The sequence below is a fragment of the Myxocyprinus asiaticus genome, chromosome 36 (genome assembly GCF_019703515.2).
Source record: "Myxocyprinus asiaticus isolate MX2 ecotype Aquarium Trade chromosome 36, UBuf_Myxa_2, whole genome shotgun sequence".
In the NCBI taxonomy this organism is placed as follows: domain Eukaryota; kingdom Metazoa; phylum Chordata; class Actinopteri; order Cypriniformes; family Catostomidae; genus Myxocyprinus; species Myxocyprinus asiaticus.
The window spans coordinates 1,899,611-1,919,992 of record NC_059379.1 but is presented as its reverse complement, the minus strand read 5'-3'; the positions used below and the strand labels follow the sequence as shown (position 1 = coordinate 1,919,992).

The 20,382-nt window shown below is 37.4% G+C and overlaps 1 protein-coding gene across 1 annotated transcript in view; it reads right to left on the bottom strand.

Moving 5' to 3' along the window:
• Positions 1 to 203: 203 nt before the first annotated feature.
• Positions 204 to 20,382, bottom strand: part of LOC127426644 (A disintegrin and metalloproteinase with thrombospondin motifs 14) — an 83,083-nt gene continuing 62,904 nt past the window's right edge. The window contains exons 9-22 of the mRNA XM_051673582.1: positions 19,269 to 19,401; positions 19,066 to 19,179; positions 14,751 to 14,899; positions 14,436 to 14,608; positions 11,028 to 11,161; positions 8,969 to 9,092; positions 8,577 to 8,657; positions 7,948 to 8,111; positions 7,693 to 7,858; positions 5,494 to 5,626; positions 5,173 to 5,380; positions 2,722 to 2,851; positions 2,245 to 2,340; positions 204 to 1,283 (exon numbers count right to left, since the gene is read on the bottom strand). Of these exons, the coding sequence (XP_051529542.1) occupies positions 733 to 1,283; positions 2,245 to 2,340; positions 2,722 to 2,851; positions 5,173 to 5,380; positions 5,494 to 5,626; positions 7,693 to 7,858; positions 7,948 to 8,111; positions 8,577 to 8,657; positions 8,969 to 9,092; positions 11,028 to 11,161; positions 14,436 to 14,608; positions 14,751 to 14,899; positions 19,066 to 19,179; positions 19,269 to 19,401 (2,356 nt within the window). The 3' untranslated portion in view covers positions 204 to 732. The remainder of the gene's footprint in view (positions 1,284 to 2,244; positions 2,341 to 2,721; positions 2,852 to 5,172; positions 5,381 to 5,493; positions 5,627 to 7,692; positions 7,859 to 7,947; positions 8,112 to 8,576; positions 8,658 to 8,968; positions 9,093 to 11,027; positions 11,162 to 14,435; positions 14,609 to 14,750; positions 14,900 to 19,065; positions 19,180 to 19,268; positions 19,402 to 20,382) is intronic.

Below are 20,382 nucleotides of genomic sequence, written 5' to 3'. Positions count from 1 at the left end.
TAATATAATTTAATTTAATATTTAATTTTAATTTGAGAAATACATGAAAAATTCTACCTACAAAGAAAAAATATATAAACATTAAATATTAATATTAAAGCAATTTTTATTCTCAGTTAAATGTATCTGGTTTATACATTTAAAATGTAAAAGTAATTAATTTAATATTATTTATATTAATATTTTTTTTATTTAATTTGAGAAGTTACATTTATTTATTTATTTGTGAGTTTTCTGCCAACAACACAAAAATAAATTTTGAAATATTTAAGCATAAACTATTTCTTATATTTATCGGGCTTTTAGGATGTTAAAATAATTTTACTGGGGAAATGTTTTCAACATGTATTTTTTCATGTTTACGTTGTCATGGCAACGAAGTAAAAAATTGGCTATAACTTTAGACAGAAAAGATTGGCACGTGATTTTATGACAGTAAAATCATGTTAACACACATATTGTTTATGTCTTGTGTCTATACTTTTGAAACAGTGAGTATTTTAATGTTTACAGATTGACCCCATTGACTTCCATTGTAAGTGTCTCACTGGAACATCGATATTTGCTTTTTTTTAAAGAAAATGAGGGACGAGTCAAAATGAATTTTTGTGGTAATCAATAATATGTCACAAATGCTGGTTTAATTGAGCTTAATTGGTATTGAACCTGGAATATTCCTTTAAGAAAATTATTATTTTACAATGCAGCCATGCTGTCAATCCGTGCCGATGATCATGTGACTGTTGAGTTCCTGTTCTTAAGGCCCCTCTCGGCCCCTGTGGATCTGTCCCTTTTTCTCCTGGTTGAAGAAAGTGAGTCTAAAGTGGTGTTTTGTTGCTGTAGTCCATCTTGTGGCGGGCTGGTGGTTTTGACACTCAGCCCTAGAGGTAGAGGAGAGGTGACGGACTCTCTAATGTCCTTAGACGGGACACCGGTGCTCACGGGAGCAGTGAGAGAGGGTGCCACCTCTGGTTTAGGGCTGATGGCAGCAGCGGTGAGGTCAGATAGCGTAGGCCACAGTCTCCTGCCGCTGGCTTTAGTGGTCTGGATCAGAGCGGTTGATGTAGTCTGTAGTGTCGGATCGGGGCTCGTTTGAGGTAACGGTGGGAAAGTGAAATCCGGGAGCCATGAGAACGGAGGGTGTGCGTCTGGAGATACTGTACTGAAACCCAACTTCCTGTTACAGGACTCGCAGCAGAGTTTATGATAGCCCGGGATCGAGCAGTACCGAGCCAAAACCTCCATCTGACAGAATATCGATTTATCACCAAGACATGGCTCATCTGGAGGGAGACATGGAGATGAATCAGCAAAGATGGCATTAAGATGCTTTTGGACAGGAACTATGGTAGTACCATGGTATTGTTTGAAATACAATAAGATTTGGGACCATCCCACCATGTTTGGGGTCTCTACGATTTACGTTCAGACACTTTTAAGGCATAAAAAAGAATAATGGTGTTTAGACCCCTAGTGATGCATACTATAGCTTTACAGAGGTATTATTTATAGTGTATTGTTGGAATCAAAAACCGAGATTATGGCATTCTTTTAATGCGCATAAATAAAGGTACATTTCTAGTTTCAACATTATTTGTACTTCAGACCTTTGTTTTGTTGGACAAGAAAAATTAGCGTCATACCATGAGTCCCACGGTTGGTTTTCGCCCATTCAAAACAGGTAAAATGTACGCGCAGAGCCACATTAAGAGCCCCATATCTCTGGGACTTAACCATATATGGAACTAAAAATGAGGATACAAAAAGAAAAGTTTGTTCTGAACCAGCATCTAAAAGGATATTCGGATATCTTTAATACTTCTGGAGTTATAGGCACTCCAACTTTGGAAAAATGACACAAAAAAGTGTTTTTTCCCATTTTTGGACTCGTGCTATTGACGTATAATGCAACAAGAGCTTCTGAAGTCAACTGATTTTAGTAGTGGACCTAACTATCTCTGTGTAAAAATAAAATCACAGTGCTGACACCTTTCTAAGGTTATTTTTTGACCTGTAGTTTTGCTCCAAAATCACAGGTGAAAATTGTAATTTTGGCCCCCCTCTACAAAATAATGGATTACTCAGTAAATATTAAAATCTTTGGCTTTCATTATCATTCATTCATTGGTGAGTTGAGACAGAATGATGGAAATTTTAAAGGGGTCGTTAGCCTGAAATCAGTGATGCATCAGTGCTAATCGAGTGTTAAACATAATCCAGTGAGTGTATTGACGAGTCACTTACTAGAGATTTTATCTAGCGTTTGTTCTGGAGGTTTCTCGCCCTCAGTGGTGAAATTCTCCAGTAGATCTTCAGCGGGATTGGCCAAAGATGACTCCACTAAAAAAACAACAGAAACAGCACAATTTCATTTAGAAAGTAAGTCATAGTGCAGTTCAGTCAACGTTAGATTTACGTATATGTATAATCAACATTTCTCTCCACTCATCCGATTTAATTCACTGAGACTGTCACAATGCATTTTGAGATTGTCTGATCCATGTGATGCTACCTCAGAACTTGGCCAAGATAAGGCGTCTCCGAAGGCAAAGTTATGCTGCATAACATGATGCCTTAAAATGCTGTCTAGGAAGGCAGCTCTAGACTCTGGAATCGACTTTATAAGTGCTTGTTTATATTCTAATGAATACATTCCATTTTAAATTCTGAGAAAACTACTTCCCCATCTCTTCTTCCATTTAAATGTTCAATGTGTGTTACCTGTGCAAGGTGGAAGTTTGCAGATGGACACAGATTCTGGTTTGTCAGAGTCACACTGACCCACGCTGTTGTCAGTCGCTCTACAGATCACCTGACGCTGTCGAATACCTTCACCACAACTCACCGAACACTACAACAAACAACACGACACACACAGTCATCTTTCACTTTCAGTTATTACTGTGTATTCACACATCATTCCACTGAGAGCTTCAATCACAAATGTATTTCAGGTTTTATTTGTTTCTCTGGATCGGAGTTACATTTACGTTATTTTTACGTCTACTTAAATCACATTTCTGTTTGATCTTCACACTTAAGTCATGTTCCTTATTCTCAAAGTTGTATGTGAATATAAACTATAAAAAATGATATAAAAATGTATATCGTTTAAGCCCCTAGAGCATGTGTGTGTGTCAGTGTCATCATTCAGACGTTTGATTTGACTGATGAACTCTTCACGCCCTCTCAGTGATGTCACTTCCTCTGACAACATCACAAGAAAAGTGCAACATATCACCGATGTGCTCATGTTACTGATATTATACACTTCACACTAGAGGTCGACTGATAGTGGATTTTGCCGATACTGATAACTATCAGCTGATGAACCTTGTGCGACCCCGTGTCCACATGTGTGGACGTTGCATTTTGGCTATATGGAACGCATAATTTAAATGGATTTAATCCGACTGAATATTGTTCGCAAGACTCTACACTGTCATTTAAGGGTTAAACAACTGGCGCACCACATCACGTGACACAACAGCATGACGTCGATTTACGTGAAGCACATCTACGGGCGCAGCGCCAACAAAAGTGCCTCTGCTAAGAAACCTCTTTACGTTTTTTCATTGAAATCTGTTTGGTTGTAAAGAGTAGAGTCTCTAGCTTCGTTTGATATGCCGCTTTAAAAAATCCATTCATTTTTTGCACGTCAGCGCGCTGATAAACATGATGTCCACATATGTGGAAACTGGGACCTTATTCCCTCAAAAGTTGAAAAAAACATGTTAGTTATTTTGAATAACTTTCAACATTAACACACAGATATGACGTCTGTGACACGATGTATCTGCTGACGGGGCGTGTTTCCATATAGTCAAATTTGTCTTTGCATGCCCTTGCTTCAAATTGGAACACATGATTATCTAATAACAAAATATGCATTGAAGTGATGTGTGACGGTTTTAGCATCTCTACACTGGCTTCCCGTGAAATTCAGGGTCGATTTTAAAATTCGGATTTATGTCTACAAGGTACTATCTGGTCTCGTGCCCCAATATATCAGTGACCTACACCCTTACTCCCCCACCAGAGCGCTCAGGTCTTCTGATCAACTTCTATTGAGGGTTCCTCGTTGCCGCTATAGATCTAAAAGTGACCGTTTCTTTTCTGTGATAGGTCCTAATCTATGGAATAGTCTCCCTTACCATGGGAAGTCGACTTCATCATTAGCCATTTTTAAATCTTCTTTGAAAACGAATTTTTATTCTGTAGCTTTTGAATAGATCATTGATTAGTTTGAAATGGATTAATACATGGTGCTGTATTTAAAAGTTTTAATTTATTTTATTATGTTTTATATTTAACTTTATATCAGTCTGTTTTTATATCACTCTGTCATTATTTATTTATTTGTTTGATCTGTAAAGCACTTTGGGTCAACTTCTGTTGTTTATAAATGTGCTTGACATTTCTGAAAGGTTTCATTGTTCTTTCCAAAATTCTGTCTTCAAATCGGTGACATACAGTTCACTTTAAAGCAGCTCACACACACACACACACACACGCGGCTCATCCTTGATTCTTTCACAGCATTCACCCGAACGACGAGAAATCACTGACGAAGGTTTAGCCAACAGTGAAGTGAAAAAGCAATCAATTTTTGTGCTTTCCCATACAGAAATCTGATACATGGCAATTAAGGTTGGGCGACATAAGCAAACATTCAAACCGTGATATTTTTTAAATATTTGGTCGATAAAAATATGTATCATGATATACACATTTCTACGGAAAGTGATTCAAAAACTTCTGAAAAAATTATGAATGTTCATTTTTGATTTAAAACCAAAGTAATGGCAGACCTGTCATGTTCATTGCAATAAAACAACTTTATCCACAAATATCCAATTATTAAAAATAATATTTGAAAGTTTTTCATTCCAAGCAGAAAATTAGGCTTCAATCCTTTTAGAGGAACATTAAATATTTGCTTTGATTCTGAAACAAATGCCTCCATCACGTGTTTGGCCTTCATTTGGATACTGTAAACCTTTTTGGCGATTATATAAGAGATATAAATATGTGGTTAACAAAGGTGTTATTTAATCATTATTGGTAGTGCAACCTCTGATTGGAGAGCACATTCCCAGCCATACGGCAGCATTTTGCATAACTGTGAAAGAAACAATACTCAAAAATGTATACTAATAAACACACACACACCTGTGACCAGGCTCCAGTCCTCCACTGTGACGGACAAGCACTGGTGTTGCAGGCTCGTTGGGTCTCGGGACGCTCCTCGCTGCAGTATTTAGCATGCATGGGTCTATTAGTGCCGTTCACCAGCGGCTGCATACACTGAACCACCCGAGACTGATAGCCCAGTTTACCACACGACTTACTGCATGGACCCCACTCCTCTACAACCCACCTACACACAAGAGTATTGCTGACACTGTAATATTTCTTGTTTGAGGTACAAATAAACAGTCAGATGCAGTGAGGGTCACTATCACAGCAGTAGATGAGTTGTGTTGGACTCACGTGGGTTGGCTGCAGTTGTTTGTATTACAGCGTTTACGGATAGGTTTGGGCTTTTTACTGATCTCACATAAATTCCTGTGAACCAAACGACCATCGCTTTTTATCCGACAGCCATATTTAGTATACTGCACACCTGAGAGCACACAAAAACCCATTCCATTATCATTTCAATTCATCTGGCATTGAAAGAATTGTCAACCCTGTTACCATGATTCTGTATAGTTAACAACTGATAATTACAAAGATTATTGGAAAACATTAAGCACGGAAGAATTGGACAAGTTTATAATGTCATCCCTGCACCCTACAGAAAACCATTCCTTTATAATTTAAAATACTTTGGCACAGAAAGAATTGGATGAGGTTAAAATGTCAACACTGTTACCATGATTTTCTAGTGTAAACAATTTATTTTTGAAAAGGGGATATTTGTAGAAATATCAGCATTAAAGACATGCCCTAATAAGCACTTTATGGTGTCATGAACTTGAGCACAAGGCTAGTAATGGATACATGAACTCTAAAACTGTCAACCCTGTTACATTTATGTAGCTATACCCTTCTGCATCTTACAGAAAACAATTCCAATATAAATTAAATTAATCTAGCTTGGAAAGAATTGGACAAGTTTAAAACGTCAACCCTGTTACCATGATTCTGTATAGTCAACCCTGTTACCATGGATATGCATGGTAAACAGTTGATTGTTGAAAACAGGGTCTTTGTAGAAATATCAAATCCAATTTTTGCTCTAATGAGCACTTTGTGGTGTGATGTAATTGAGCGCTAAACTAGTAACGGCAACTATACTTAAACTCTAAAACTGTCAATCCTGTTACCTTTATGAAGGTATACTACCACATACAAAAATAAAAAAACATATTCCATTATCATCGAAACTAATCGGGCACGGAAGAATTGGACAAGTTTTAAATATGGTAAACAATTGTTATGGATAAGAACATATTTGAAGAAATATCGGCATTAAATTATTGCTCTAACAAGCACTTTATGGTGTCATGACTAGTAATGACTACATGTACTCTAAAACGGTCAACCCCATGACGTTTATGTAGCAATACCCTCCTGCACCTTACAGAAAACAATTCCTTTATCATTTAAAATAATTCGGCACGGAAAGAATTGGATGAGGTTAAAATGTCAACCCTGTTACCATGGTTTTATACCGCAAATAATGTTTTTATTGAAAAGGGGATATTTGTAGAAATATTAGCATTCAATCCATACCCTAATAAGCACATTACGTTGTCATGAACAACGTAATGTTGAGTGCAAAGCTAGTAATGGCAAAATGAACTGTAAAACTATAAACCCCGTTGTGTAGCTATACCGTCCTGCACCCTACACAAATCCATTCTATTTGAATAAAAATGAATCTGGCTCGGAAATAAGTGAAAAATGTCAACCCTGTTACCGTGATTTTCTATTAGGGAACATTTTTAGAAATATCACAATTAAATTCATGCCCTAATAAGCACTTTACGGTGTCATGAACATGAGCGCAAGGCTAGTAATGGCTGTATGAGCTGTAAAACTGTCAACCCCGTTGTGTAGCTATAACCTCCCGCACCCCAGCAGAAACAGTTCCATTATAATTTAAATTAATCTGGCTCGAGAATAATAAAGTTTAAAATGTCAACCCTGTTACCATGGATTTGCATGGTAAACAGTTGATTGTTGAAAATTGGGTCTTATATAAAAATATAAATCCAATTCTTGTTCTAATAATCACTTTGTGGTGTGTGATAAGCACAAGGCTAGAAATGGCTACATGAACTAAAACTGTCAACCCTGTTACGTTTATGTAGCTATATCCCCCTGCATCCTACAGAAAACGATTTCCTTATAAATCTGAATGAATCTGGCATGGAAAGGACTGGATGAGGTTTAAATGTCAACCCTGTTATCACGAAAGTCAACCCTGTTACCATGATTTTGAAGGGAAACTAATTGATTATTAAAAAGAGGATATTCTAAGAAAACACCAGCATTAAATTCTTGTACTAATAAGCACTTTTTTCGTATCATGGCCTAGATCACAAGGCTTGTATTGGCCACAGTACATGAATTATAATATTGTCAACCCTGTTACTTTTCTGGTTATTTCATCAATTTTATTAGTCTAACATAGAGAGAATTGTTGTTCTAATGACTGATATGTTATAACATCATGCACACCTCCACCGCAGGGTTTGGAGCACTGGGACCAGCTCTTCAGCGCCCACTCATACGTGTCCAATTCGGCAAGAAGCACGTTGTTGTTGGTGATGACCGGCAGAAGATCTTCATGAATGATGTACTTGTAACTGAGACTAATCTTGGTGTCCTCGGCCTGTGGGACGACCTGCTCACAGCGGCAAACTCAACATCAACACCAGATTTATGAACACAAAGCCTGTTGTTCAAACGCTAGACTCGCTACGGCTTTCTTACCAGCACCACGATGCCTTCATGGAGCGGCCCGATGGACTTCAGTGATTCTTTGCCATTTGCCAGTGAATATTCCCACTCCAAACCGTTCTCAATAAAGCTCTTGGATTTGGCTTCTTCATCTTTAGCGTTCAAGATGAAACTGCCTGTGACTTGATTTTTAATGGCTGAAGAACACAAGCACAGACAGATGGGACATTAGGGAGAAAACGACGTCAAAAATCCTTAAACCCTCTAACCACCTTCATTCATTCTGGTATTAACGGCAATTTATTTTACGATTCAATCGATTCCTCATGGACAAAATCAAGTACTGCCCAACAAATTACTTTTGAAGAGCGTTTCATGTTGACCATAAGTTTTTCTTGTTTACTCATCTTAACTTACATCAAAACACTGTTTTCTCTTATTAGTAAATCAAGCTTGCAGCATGAGCTGAATGGAGCTCAATGTTAATGTGATTTTGAAAAAGAAACAAAACACAACAAAACAAAACAATAAGAGCTACAATGGTACACACACACACACACACACACACACACACGGAAGACAGTAATTGGTCTCAAAATGCCAGACTGCCCTGGGTTTTATGGCGCTAGAGAAAATAATTGATTCCATGAGTACAAACTCACAAATTACATGCGGCGATGTTTCGTTCTCTTCAATCACGATGTGTCGAGCGCCCGCAGGAATATCAAACATTTTCAGCAAGCCTAACAAACAGAGCGAGACAACAAGAGTTTAAGTGATTGCATTTAAATAGAAATTATTGTATGTTTTTCAAGACACAATCAGATGGGTGAATATTTCACCTCAAAATAAAAGGAACGAAATAAGAAATGACATTTTGCATCAAGAAAATTAGACCAATGAAACCAACAAGCATTGTTACTTTATTTTCATGACAATTATGCACATTTGCCACCCGAATTCTCATTACTGTGATGCAAAAACATCTTGTTCTCGTTACTTTAAATGTGTCATTTTTGTGCCAATAGTGTAGCTGAAATAATCACTTTTGTACCTGTCTTCTTCGGTGTTTTGGTGAGAGTGAGTTTGACGGTGCGACAGTGCGAGTTGTCACCTTCACAAACACCGCACTTATCCTCCTGTTTATATGACCCCACCTCCTTATCACATCCTACATGCTGAGAGAGAGAGGAACATATCAGATACACTGACTTTCTACAAAATCGCTGAAAACTCTCAAATCTCATTTGCCTTCATATATTGAGAAGTCATGGTTAGGGTAAGTGAGAGATTTTCAACTTGCAGACAAGTGAAAGAGCTTTTGAATAGGAACAATGGATTCCTACGTTGCTAGTCACACCGGGTCTGACAAATCCACCACCGACAATCCACTGACAATTTTTTTTTTACAAGCTTTTTGTCACTTTTCCAGTGTCACTGCTCCATTGCACATTCCAGCACGTTGGTGCCGCTAATCAACCGGAAAACACCGGCATTGGACGTGCAGATACGCTTTCACAACGTCGAAATGTATGCATACTTTAAGGAATATTCCAGGTTCAATACAAGTTAAGCTCAATCAACAGCATTTGTGGTTTAATATTGATTACCACAAAAATGAATTTCGACTCGTGCGACCTTTTCTTTAGAAAAAGCAAAAATGGAGGTTCCAGTGAGACACTTACAATGGAAGTCAATGGGGTCAATTTTTGGAGGAATTAAAGGCAGAAATGTGAAGCTTATAATTTTTATAAAAGCACTTACATTAATTCTTCTGTTAAAACTAATGTATTATTTGAGCTGTAAATAGTTGTCTCTGGGTATTAGGGTTAATGGCATTACGTCGTCATGGCAACAAAGTTGTAAAATTGGCTATAACTTTACACAGATGCAGTTAGTAAGTGATTTTATCACAGTAAAATCATGTTAACACACATATTGTTTATGTCTTGTGTCTATACTTTTGAAACAGTGAGTATTTTAACGTTTACGGCTTGACCCCATTGACTTCCATTGTAAGTGTCTTACTGGAACACACATTTGTGTTTTTTTTTTTTTAAAGAAAAGGAGGGACAGGGGACCTTGGTAGCTCAGCGAGCATTGATGCCGACTATCACCCCTGGAATCGCAAGTTCGAATCCAGGGTGTACTGAGTGACTCCAGCCAGGTTTCCTAAGCAACCAAATTGGCCCGGTTGCTAGGGAGGGTAGAGTCACATGGGGTAACCTCCTCGTGGTCGTGATTAGTGGTTCTCGCTCTCAATGGGGCGTGTGGTAAGTTATGCGTGGATTGTGGAGAGTAGCATGAGCCTCCACATGCAGTGAGTCTTCGCGGTGTCATGCACAACGAGCCATGTAATAAGATGCGCGGATTGACGTCTCAGAGGCGGAGGCAACTGAGACTTCTCCTCCGCCACCCGGATTGAGGTGAGCAACCGCCCCACCATGAGGACCTACTGAGCAGTGGGAATTGTGCATTCCAAATTGGGAGAAAAGGGGATAAAAAAAGTCTAAGTTCTTTTTTGTGGTAATCAACATTATGTCTCAAATACTGTCGATTAAGCTTAACTTGTATTAATCCCGGAGTATTCCTTTAAAACTAAATAGTTGCAGTTCATGTACCCCTTGCACTACAAACATAAACGCGGTCAGTTTTTGAAAGTTTGCTTTTATTACATGTGCATGTATCACAACTGTGCATGAATATAAAAACACTGGAGTGTATTCATGTGCATTTTTACTCATCAAAGGTTCGGCAGTTCGTCTGGACTTAGCTCGAAGCAAAATGTTGCATAAAAAGACATGCCATATTTTACTACAGGTGTAGCTAAATGAATTGCCAAACCTCACTGCTATTTTTCAAACCAGGACAATATAACAAATGGAGTATTCCTGTAACAGTGCTCTTTTGCTAATCCCTGGTGTGAATAGAGCTTTTGTGGACAGTTTGTTTCGCAAATTCATTTTGGATTGGTTTGAATACACCTTAACTCACAAACAAATTCACCTTTATATTTTAATGATGTACAAATGCTGTGCTATGATGAGTCGACTGTGAATAGGACATTACAATTGTGTGTGTGTGTGTGTGTGTGTGTGTGATAAGATTCTCACCAGACACTCTCCTCGAGCACAGACACTGAATGGATCGGAGTAACTACAGCGCGTCCCGTCATGCATGACTTGATTCATGAACACCATCTCACCCGTTTCCTTAGAGCGACAACTCAACTCACACTTATGTGCCTCTGAAATACACACACACACACACACACACACACAGACATGAACCATTAACATCATGCCTTTAAGCAAGGCACTACAGAGAACATCTCAGGAAACCAAAGGCTTGAGGGTTTAAACCGACTGCCTTTCAGTGCATCAAAGTGAAAAATAAAATATGTATGGAATACTTTACTATTTTCTAATTATAAATAAGCGATGAACATTGTAGTTAATATTATAGATCTCAATTTCCAAAAAACAACTGAATGCAACTAAGACCAGATCAACACAGAAATGGAGCAAAAAGAGATCGGAGTTCACTTTTAAAACCAGGGACAGTGTGAACGCAAAGAGAATTGGGTCCCTTTTCACCCAGGTCACGTTTTGATCTGAAGTTGCCTTTTCTCTGCATCAAACCAACGGTGGACGACTGACCGGAAATCACTGGAGAGTCACAGAGGGGCTTCATGGAGTACCATCTGCGGATGCGGAATTTTCGGATGCAATTTAAGCTTTGGATGCGTTGAAATATTAATATTTATTACTAAGCTCTCTGAAATACTCGATTCTGATTGCTCAATCAACTTCTGAACAATTAAGTGATATCAGACCGGTCATCCGGGTATTGCGAGTCATCTCATACCACTCTGCGATCTCTACAAGTAAGCAACAAAAATAATTTGAACTAAAATCAATGTTTCATGTCCATTTTGTTACTTATTTGGCAAGCAGTCGTGTAATAAGCTGGATAATGAGCAGTCAGTCAAACAGTCATGTCTGCCATGTCAGTCACTAAACACCATCTGAACTCCGACACAAACCAGAGTAGCCGACGTTTTGAATAAAGTTTAGGACAAACAAACATTTATATTTCTCACTTCGCACTCATACATTAGTTTTCAATGGAATACATCTCATTCGGTCAGATAGTCGTGGACGATCTAGTTGCACAAGTTACTGTATACAGTACAAAAGAACTGTCGGAATTATTGCTTTTACACATGCGATTAATTTAAAATGTTTAACGTGTTAATTTTTTATGTAAATGCAGCTTCACGATTGCTGTAGCAAAGACCTATGGGGACTAGTTCTTTCATTTAGTCAACCTCCCACTTTGAATTTAGGAAACGTTTAATGTTACTTGAATTGGTGCTATTTCAGCACATTTCTGTCTTTACACTGTGCAACGCTTTGTTTGGAAAAACATTACTGTTACATTGATTGTTTTGATTTCTTATCTAAGAAGGAACCAAATGCATTTTAACAGGAAATAAAAAATAGACGGAGTAAAATTTCAGCACTTCCAAAATCTGCGATTAATCGCGATTAACTATGGAAAAATCGTGCGATTAATCGCGATTAACTATGAAAAATCGTGCGATTAATCACAATTAACTATGTAAAAATCATGCGATTAATCACAATTAAATAATTTAATCGCCTGGCAGTACAGTCAGCCAGTTGGTATCGCAAAATAAAGTAAAAAATGATACAAGAGTCCTCAGCTTCATGTCGGGCTCCTGATCACCCTGTCGGGGTTTATTTTGTGGAAACGACTAGCTGACTACGGCTGTATGTGTTGTGCATTCTGAGATTACAATTGTACAGAGGGGTTATCTGAGTCACCGTAGCCTTTCTACCAGCTCGAACCAGTCTGGCCATTTTCCGTTGACCTCTCTCATCAACAAGACGTTTCTGTCTGCAGAACTGCCGTTCACTAGATGTTTTTTGTTTTTGGCACCATTCGGAGTAAATTCTAGAGACTGTTGTATGTGAAAATCCCAGGGGATCAGCAGTTAAAGAAATACTCAAACCAGCCCGTCTGGCACCAACAATCACGCCACGGACCAAATCGCTGAGATAAAATGTTTTCCCCATTCTGATGGTTGATGTGAACATTAACTGAAGCTCCTGACCTGTATCTGCATGATTTTATGCACTGCACTGCTGACAGGTTTGGCTGATTAGATAATCGCATCAATAAGCAGGTGTACAGGTGTACCTAATGAAGTGCTCGGTGAGTGCATAATATCAGTATAAAAATATATATAATTTTTATGACAAAACTGGATGCAACCGCACGACCAGATGTGACACAACTGACTGCCTTCTCCCTTGCAACAGATGCAATTACGACTGCCACCAGGAAGTGAAATGCAACAGTTGTCAGTGAATGTCAGAGACAGTGAAAAGGTGGCTTCATTTTGGTTCTTTTAAAGAGGACTGAAACAACCTTAATGGGTTAAACCCTTTGTCCCACTCACTTTCTTATGGCTGTAGAGAAATCAGCCGTTTTAAGAGTCCAGATGTCTTCCATAGTTACAGTTTGTATTTGATGAATATTTGATTTCATTGGGAAGGCACAACAGGGCTAAAGGCCCACTTTTGATTTTGTTTTCTCCCAAAACACTAAACAGCAACAAAGCTTTCATAAACACTGCAAAATGTTCCTGATCCACGAGATCATTGCGTGCAATGTCTATAGGTTGATCTTGAGGCAATTTGATCTAATTTTTCATAATTTTTTTAATGTTGCAAATTTGTGTTTCCATGAAATTATCACATTTATTTTGAGACAAAACACTTATTTGTCATTTTGAGTTCACTTCAAGGTGATTATATCAAAACATTTTTAACAGCTGTCCAATAAGTGAAAGGATTGAATTTGGGGTAAAAAAAAAAAATGCCCCTATTGCAGGGGCTAACGGCCCCCATAAAACACAGTTGGGGGAATAGATTCATTATGAAGAATGTTCAAAGTGGGCTCTCTTTGACTGATCCAATCATAATGAAGACTCATTTGTTTATAGAATATACACTGGCGGCCAAAAGTTTGGAATAATGTACAGATTTTGCTGTTTCAGAAGGAAATTGGTACTTTAATTCACTAAAGTGGCATTCAGCTGATCACAAAGTATAGTCAGAACATTACTGATGTAAAAAACAGCACCATCACTATTTGAAAAAAGTCATTTTTGATCAAATCTAGACAGCAGCCATCACTCCAACACCTTATCCTTGAGTAATCATGATAAATTGATCATTTGATATTAGAAAATCACTTGCCATTATATCAAACACAGCTGAAAGATATTTGGTTCATTAAATTAAGCTTAACATTGTCTTTGTGTTTGTTTTTGAGTTGCCACAGTATGCAATAGACTGGCATGTCTTAAGGTCAATATTAGGTCAAAAATGTACTGTGTGTATATATATATATATATATATATATATATATATATATATATATACATATATATATGTATAAAGTTAATTTCTGATGGTGTTAGGTCTCACCGTCAGGGTGTTCGTACGGCAGCCACGTGTGTTTGATGTTGTTGTGGTATTTGTTGCTGCGCTGCACACACTGTTGCGCTCTGAAATCTTCATACGGACCAGCACAATCTTCAGTGTTGCACAACTGATAATCAATCGCTGAACCGGGACAGTCACGACCGCCATACGCTGGACTACAGAGACCGAAAGAATAAGGGGAAACTCAATCTGCAATTCATCAACTATTTAAGAACGCTCAGAGGCAGGACTGGCATGAATTCACTCGGTCCACGTTATTTAACGTGTGTGTGTGTGTGTGTGTGTGTGTGAACTCACACAGGGTTATTGCACTGACGGTTGCGGGACCGAACGCCTCCTCCGCAGGTGCGTGAGCAGGAGCCGAACTTTCCCCAAGAGCTCCAACCTCCATCATGACCGTACGGCTGATGAGACGATCTCCAGATACAATGACCTTTAAAACACCACTGCAACACACACAGGTAAAAACCATACTTTGCTAAAGGAACATCATAACAAGAGACACACACATACAAGCTCATTAGCTGCATTAATCCATAAATCATTTTTCATTTGTAAAGTATTTAATTCAATGCATAACCCAAAACTACTGTAGCCATTACCACATTGTTAATAAAAGAAAAATGCCAGTAAAATGTACTTTGTTGTGAAATACAGTTTACTCTTACTGTGATATAAGACGTTTTCTCTCTTAGGTACTTTGGCTGCGTCTAATTATGTGTAATGATGTACAGCAGGAAAATATGGAGGGCAATACCCCCCCAAGCCACCCCATAATTAAAAACTGCTATGCAAGTATAAACTTTGACATTTTCGAAGCACTAAAACATTATTTTGTACAGAACCACAGCAGTCTAAGCCAACGGGACAGTGAGTTTGTCTGCATTTGATTTGCAGTTTGGAGTTTTTAAGCCTTGGACTTTGTGTCGTTGACACTTTCATAATCCATTTAATTCAAACTCAAAACTGCTTTTGCTCGCTAAACACAGACATCCAAATTGAGTTGAAATCAGAAAGCACTCCAGAAGTTCAGTTGTGACCAGAAATACTGGCACCTTTGAACTGGCAATTTTTGACAAACTCGTGCCTTTTATTGTGCTGTTGTTTTTCTTCATTTTATCTTGCATATTTTAATAATTGTCCTGCTTCTCTGTGTATTGCTTTATCCTTGGTTTTCTATTAATTTGTAAACTAAACTAAATAGTTTAGAAATATATGCTTACTTGTTTCTGTTGTACAGCACTTTGGTTCAGCTTCTGTTGTTATTAAATGTTTTCAACTTTTCTCTCTTTGTTATATGAAGGCCAGATCAAATTGGACTTTTTACCAGGCTTTCATCATTTATTTTTGGAACTTTTCAAATGCTTTTTTTGTTTAGATTTGACTGTTTTGGCCTTCAGACCCAGACTTTCAATATCCATCATAAACAAAAAAAAAATATTACATGTTTAAAACTCTGAAGTTTTAAACAAAGAGTGAAACAAACAGAAATAATTAAAAAATGTATTGTGTAATTTTTTTTCTATAAATTTATAAAAAATTACGACTGTCACACAGTTGTGGTATATTAAATAATAATATATTAAATTATATTAATATAATAATATATCATATTAATTAATATTATATAATATATGAATATATTAATACTTAATAAATAACAATATTATTGCATATTTAACATTTAAGATGCAAAATAAAATATTGTTTACTTAATTATTTATTCAATAATAATTTAATATATCATTAGTTAATTTATTTAGGATACATAAAATGTTAGGTATAAAGTTAGCCTTAGCGAGACAAAGGAGTCTGTCATATTATTTGAAAAACATCATTAAAATGTCATTTCCATCAGCGTCATTTCCAGCACAGAATTCTATTAAACACAATACGGAATGCTGGGAATATTCATGACTTTCAGAACAAAAATGACATAAATCTCCTGCGATGCATGTACACTAGGGCTGGGCGATATGTAAAAAATATTTTTGCGATAATTGCTTTAAAAAATATCGCGATATACGATTCCATCGTCAACCCCCCTGCCGAGGGTCGGTGAATTTTTTTGCTTTATTGATTTGATTCAATTCATTTATTGGAACATGAAAAACATAAACAAAAGATATTTCTAAATTCAAATGGCACTTTAAACTAAACGAAAAAAGCAATAAAATAACAAAGTGATCAAAAAATCTTATTTAACCACCTCCCCAAATCCAAACATTTACCGTCTCCAACGACTCCATTTGCCATCACGCAAGCATCCATCAACACAACAGATGGAAAATTACTAATAGCCTACAAATTAAGAACTAAAGACAATTATAAATGTAATGACAATGATAATCAAAAATATAGCCGCAAGCGACTATTGTCGGGGGGCCAAGCACATATGGCGAGATGACCAAAACAAACAAATTTGACAGAAAGGATCCTGTGGATGCTGTGGACAGCTATTTTGGTATGACATTTCACCTGCTTTGAGCACAGTTGCAAAAATAGGATTGTCTTAAGTTATAGCGCCCCGTAGCATCAAAAATAAACGAAACTCGTTATGTTACCTCAGAGTGTTCTCTTGTCCATGTGTACAAATTTTGTTAATATTGAAAATTGCACTCACAAGATCCAGGCTAATTAGTCATTATAGGCCATGTCCAAAACATATTTGCTTATATCTTTAGAACGATTCAACGCATCAAAATTCTTTTGATAACTTTTTGTCAGGAGGGTCTGTAGATGATATATACCACGTTTCGTCAAAATCGGGCAAACGGCCTAGGACGAGAGAAGCTACAAATTTGTATTGTAGCCTATCCGGTTCCAGAGTTATGAGCAAAAATGCAAATTAGCTTATTATACCGCCACTGTCTGGCTGATTGTCACAAAATTTGGTATGCGGCTTCGAGTTGACACCCTGCTTGTGTATAGTAATTTCAATAACCCTCGGCCATTCCCAATACGAGTTATAAGGTGCTGAAATTTGATTGGCCAGCGGTGGCCATTTTTTAAAATTTGTCAGCATTTGAACCAGAGAAGATGCACATTTAATTTGAACTTTGTCGCTCAAACGGCTGCAAAGTTATGACAGTTTTTTAGTTGTAGCACCCCCCTAGGGACGGAACTGTACGAAACATTGTTGACATCTTCTAAATGTCCTGTTGACTAAGTGCACTGAGTTTGGTTACATTTGGAGTTTGTGATGAGTAGATATTGATCAATTACTCAAATCGCGTTAAACCGAAGGAATTTTATCGTAAATATCTTCAGAACGATTTGACGTATCGAAATTCTTTTGATAACTCTTTGTCAGGAGGGTCTGTAGATGATGTATACCAAATTGCATGCCGATCGGACTAACGTTCTAGGAGGAGTTCGAAAAAGTAGGATTTTCAAAGAATTCTAAAGGAACTCTAAATTCTTGACTCAAAGAATCAGAGGAAAGAATTTCGATTCTAGCCCTTACGGTTGCAGAGATATGAGCCAAAACATAAAAGTGATTATTATAGTGCCACCTAGGGTCAGATGGGTTTGTGTGCCTGAGTGGTGAGGGGGATCTGGGATCATCCTGCCAAGTTTGGTGTCTCCATGACTTACGGTCTGTGATGCCCAGGCACTTTTAGGGCAAAAAAAAAAAAAAAGTTGCGTTCGCAATACGTTACCCATGTGGAAATAAAGTGAACTAAACTCACAGCACCTCCTGAGATGATTGGAGATAATTTGCAGCATTCTTATAGACAATATTATTCTTGCAAACAGTTTTCAGATGAATGCAACAGAGAAAAAAAAGAGTGAAAACTCTTTACATGCTCGTGCTGCACGCTTCTGAACAAACAGCAAATCAGACACGAGCATTGACTGCTTTTCTTTTGTCTATTCTTAAAAATATAATAAAGCGTGTTTCTTCAAGCGCGTGTCTTTGTGACTAACAGCATTTCTTGTCTTGTGTCACTCCGAGACGTCTTGCTATATATATAAATATATATATATATATATATATATATATATATATATATATTGTGCGACTTCCCAGATCCATGGTTTTGCCATTTCCCACTATTGTCGAACATCATCTGTTCGCAATAGGCATGGGGATCTTTGTAAGACGTCGTTGATATCTGATTACATCATCACATTGCCCAGCCCTAATGTACACACACTGATGCCCATTGTTAATAGACAAATGTAATAAATAGTAAGAGTGTGAAAAATGTTCTATTGAGACTTTGATTAAAAGTTCACAGTAAGTGGCCAGAATTTGAAGAAACACCCAATAATTTGGCAGGTCAACTTTCCAAAAGGTACAACTACCCATGTACTGTCTGGCCCACATTTACCACACAAACTTCTCAAATAATTTAGAGGCCAAACTGCTGTTTTCAGACCTCTCCGTTGGTATTCAATAGTATTTTGATCTGGACTCACTGCTTGCCACTTCAGAACGGCCAGTGGTTTGTTTACAACCATTCCTTGCTCTGATCTTTCAAGTGTTTTGGGTTATTGACATGATGTTCGATGGAGACAGCTTTCAGATGCTGGATTGAACATTGTGATCCAACATGCCTTTGTAATCTCCTATGTGACACTGTCATCAGTGAGGGGCGTTCCTCACCTTGCCTGGAGCGCACTCTGTCCCATCGACCGGAGGACCCTTCTTGGTCTTACAGAAGTATTGATTATCTGGATGACTGCACCATAACTGCTTACACGGGTCGTATGTGCGGAACTGGACAGAGAGAATGAAAGTCTGAGAAAATACTGAGACAACACACGCATTTCTCTCCTTTCAGTAGATCAAATAATTTCAGAACTTACAGCTGTGCACATCTTATAGCCCACACCGAAATCAAAGCGGCACTGCTCGTCCATGGAGTAGTTGATTCCAGGAAGCTCGGTGAGTTTGGGCCATTTCAGCTCGAACGGATCATCCATAAGACAGTCGTACGAGCTGAAAAGAAATTTAGCGATTTGAGAAGGTTTAATCGTTTTTCTATCCCTTGCATTAAATTTACCAAGGTTTTACAATAGTCACCATATTTTAACCATGATATTTGTAGTGAATCCATAGTAATAATACAGGAAAACAAAAATAATGGTAATAAAAATAGTAATTTTGTGGTTTCTGCCAAAAAAAACCCAAAAAACAAAACACGTTACTTTTCATAGTTGCTACAATATTACTATGATTTTTTTGGCTGAACTTCTGGGTCTTCGCTCTTGTACTGTTTTTATTGTACCGTCAATGTATGTATTGTTAATGTATATGTTTGTTTTTTAGCCTTTCATTGAAGAAATGTTCTATAGGTGAAAATTTGGGGATATACGATAACATTTTTGAATTGAATTGAATAGAATTGAATTCAATTGAATTTAAACCTTGGTTTCACAAAAAAACATGGTTATTACGATCACGGTTACTATAGTAAAACCATGGTAAATTTATTCAGAGGGAACACAAAACTATTAACTAGTATCCATGTAGTAACCACGTTTTGGTGGAAATCTTTTTACTACAGTAATATTGTAGTAACCATGACTGTAGTTGGCTAACCATGTTTTCTGTTTTTTGGGGGGGCAGAAACCATGGTTTTAAGACAGTATTGTAGTAAAACCAAAGTAGCTACAAAATTATGAGTTTTATTACTATTGTTCTTGTTTTCCTGTATTATTTACTATGGTTTCACTATGAATATCATGGTTAAAATATGGCTACTGTAGTAAAACCATGGTAAACTTTTTGCGAGGGCATGCAAAACTATTTCAGAAAAAAATCCTGTCCTGTCCTCTAAGGGGCTCTGAAATAATAAATGTATTGTACAAACACTTTTGCAATTATGCTCTAACACTTCAAAGGAAGAGTTCACCAAAAAATGAAAACTGTGTCATCAAAATCACAGAAAAGGTACAAAAAAACAAAACAATTCATAGT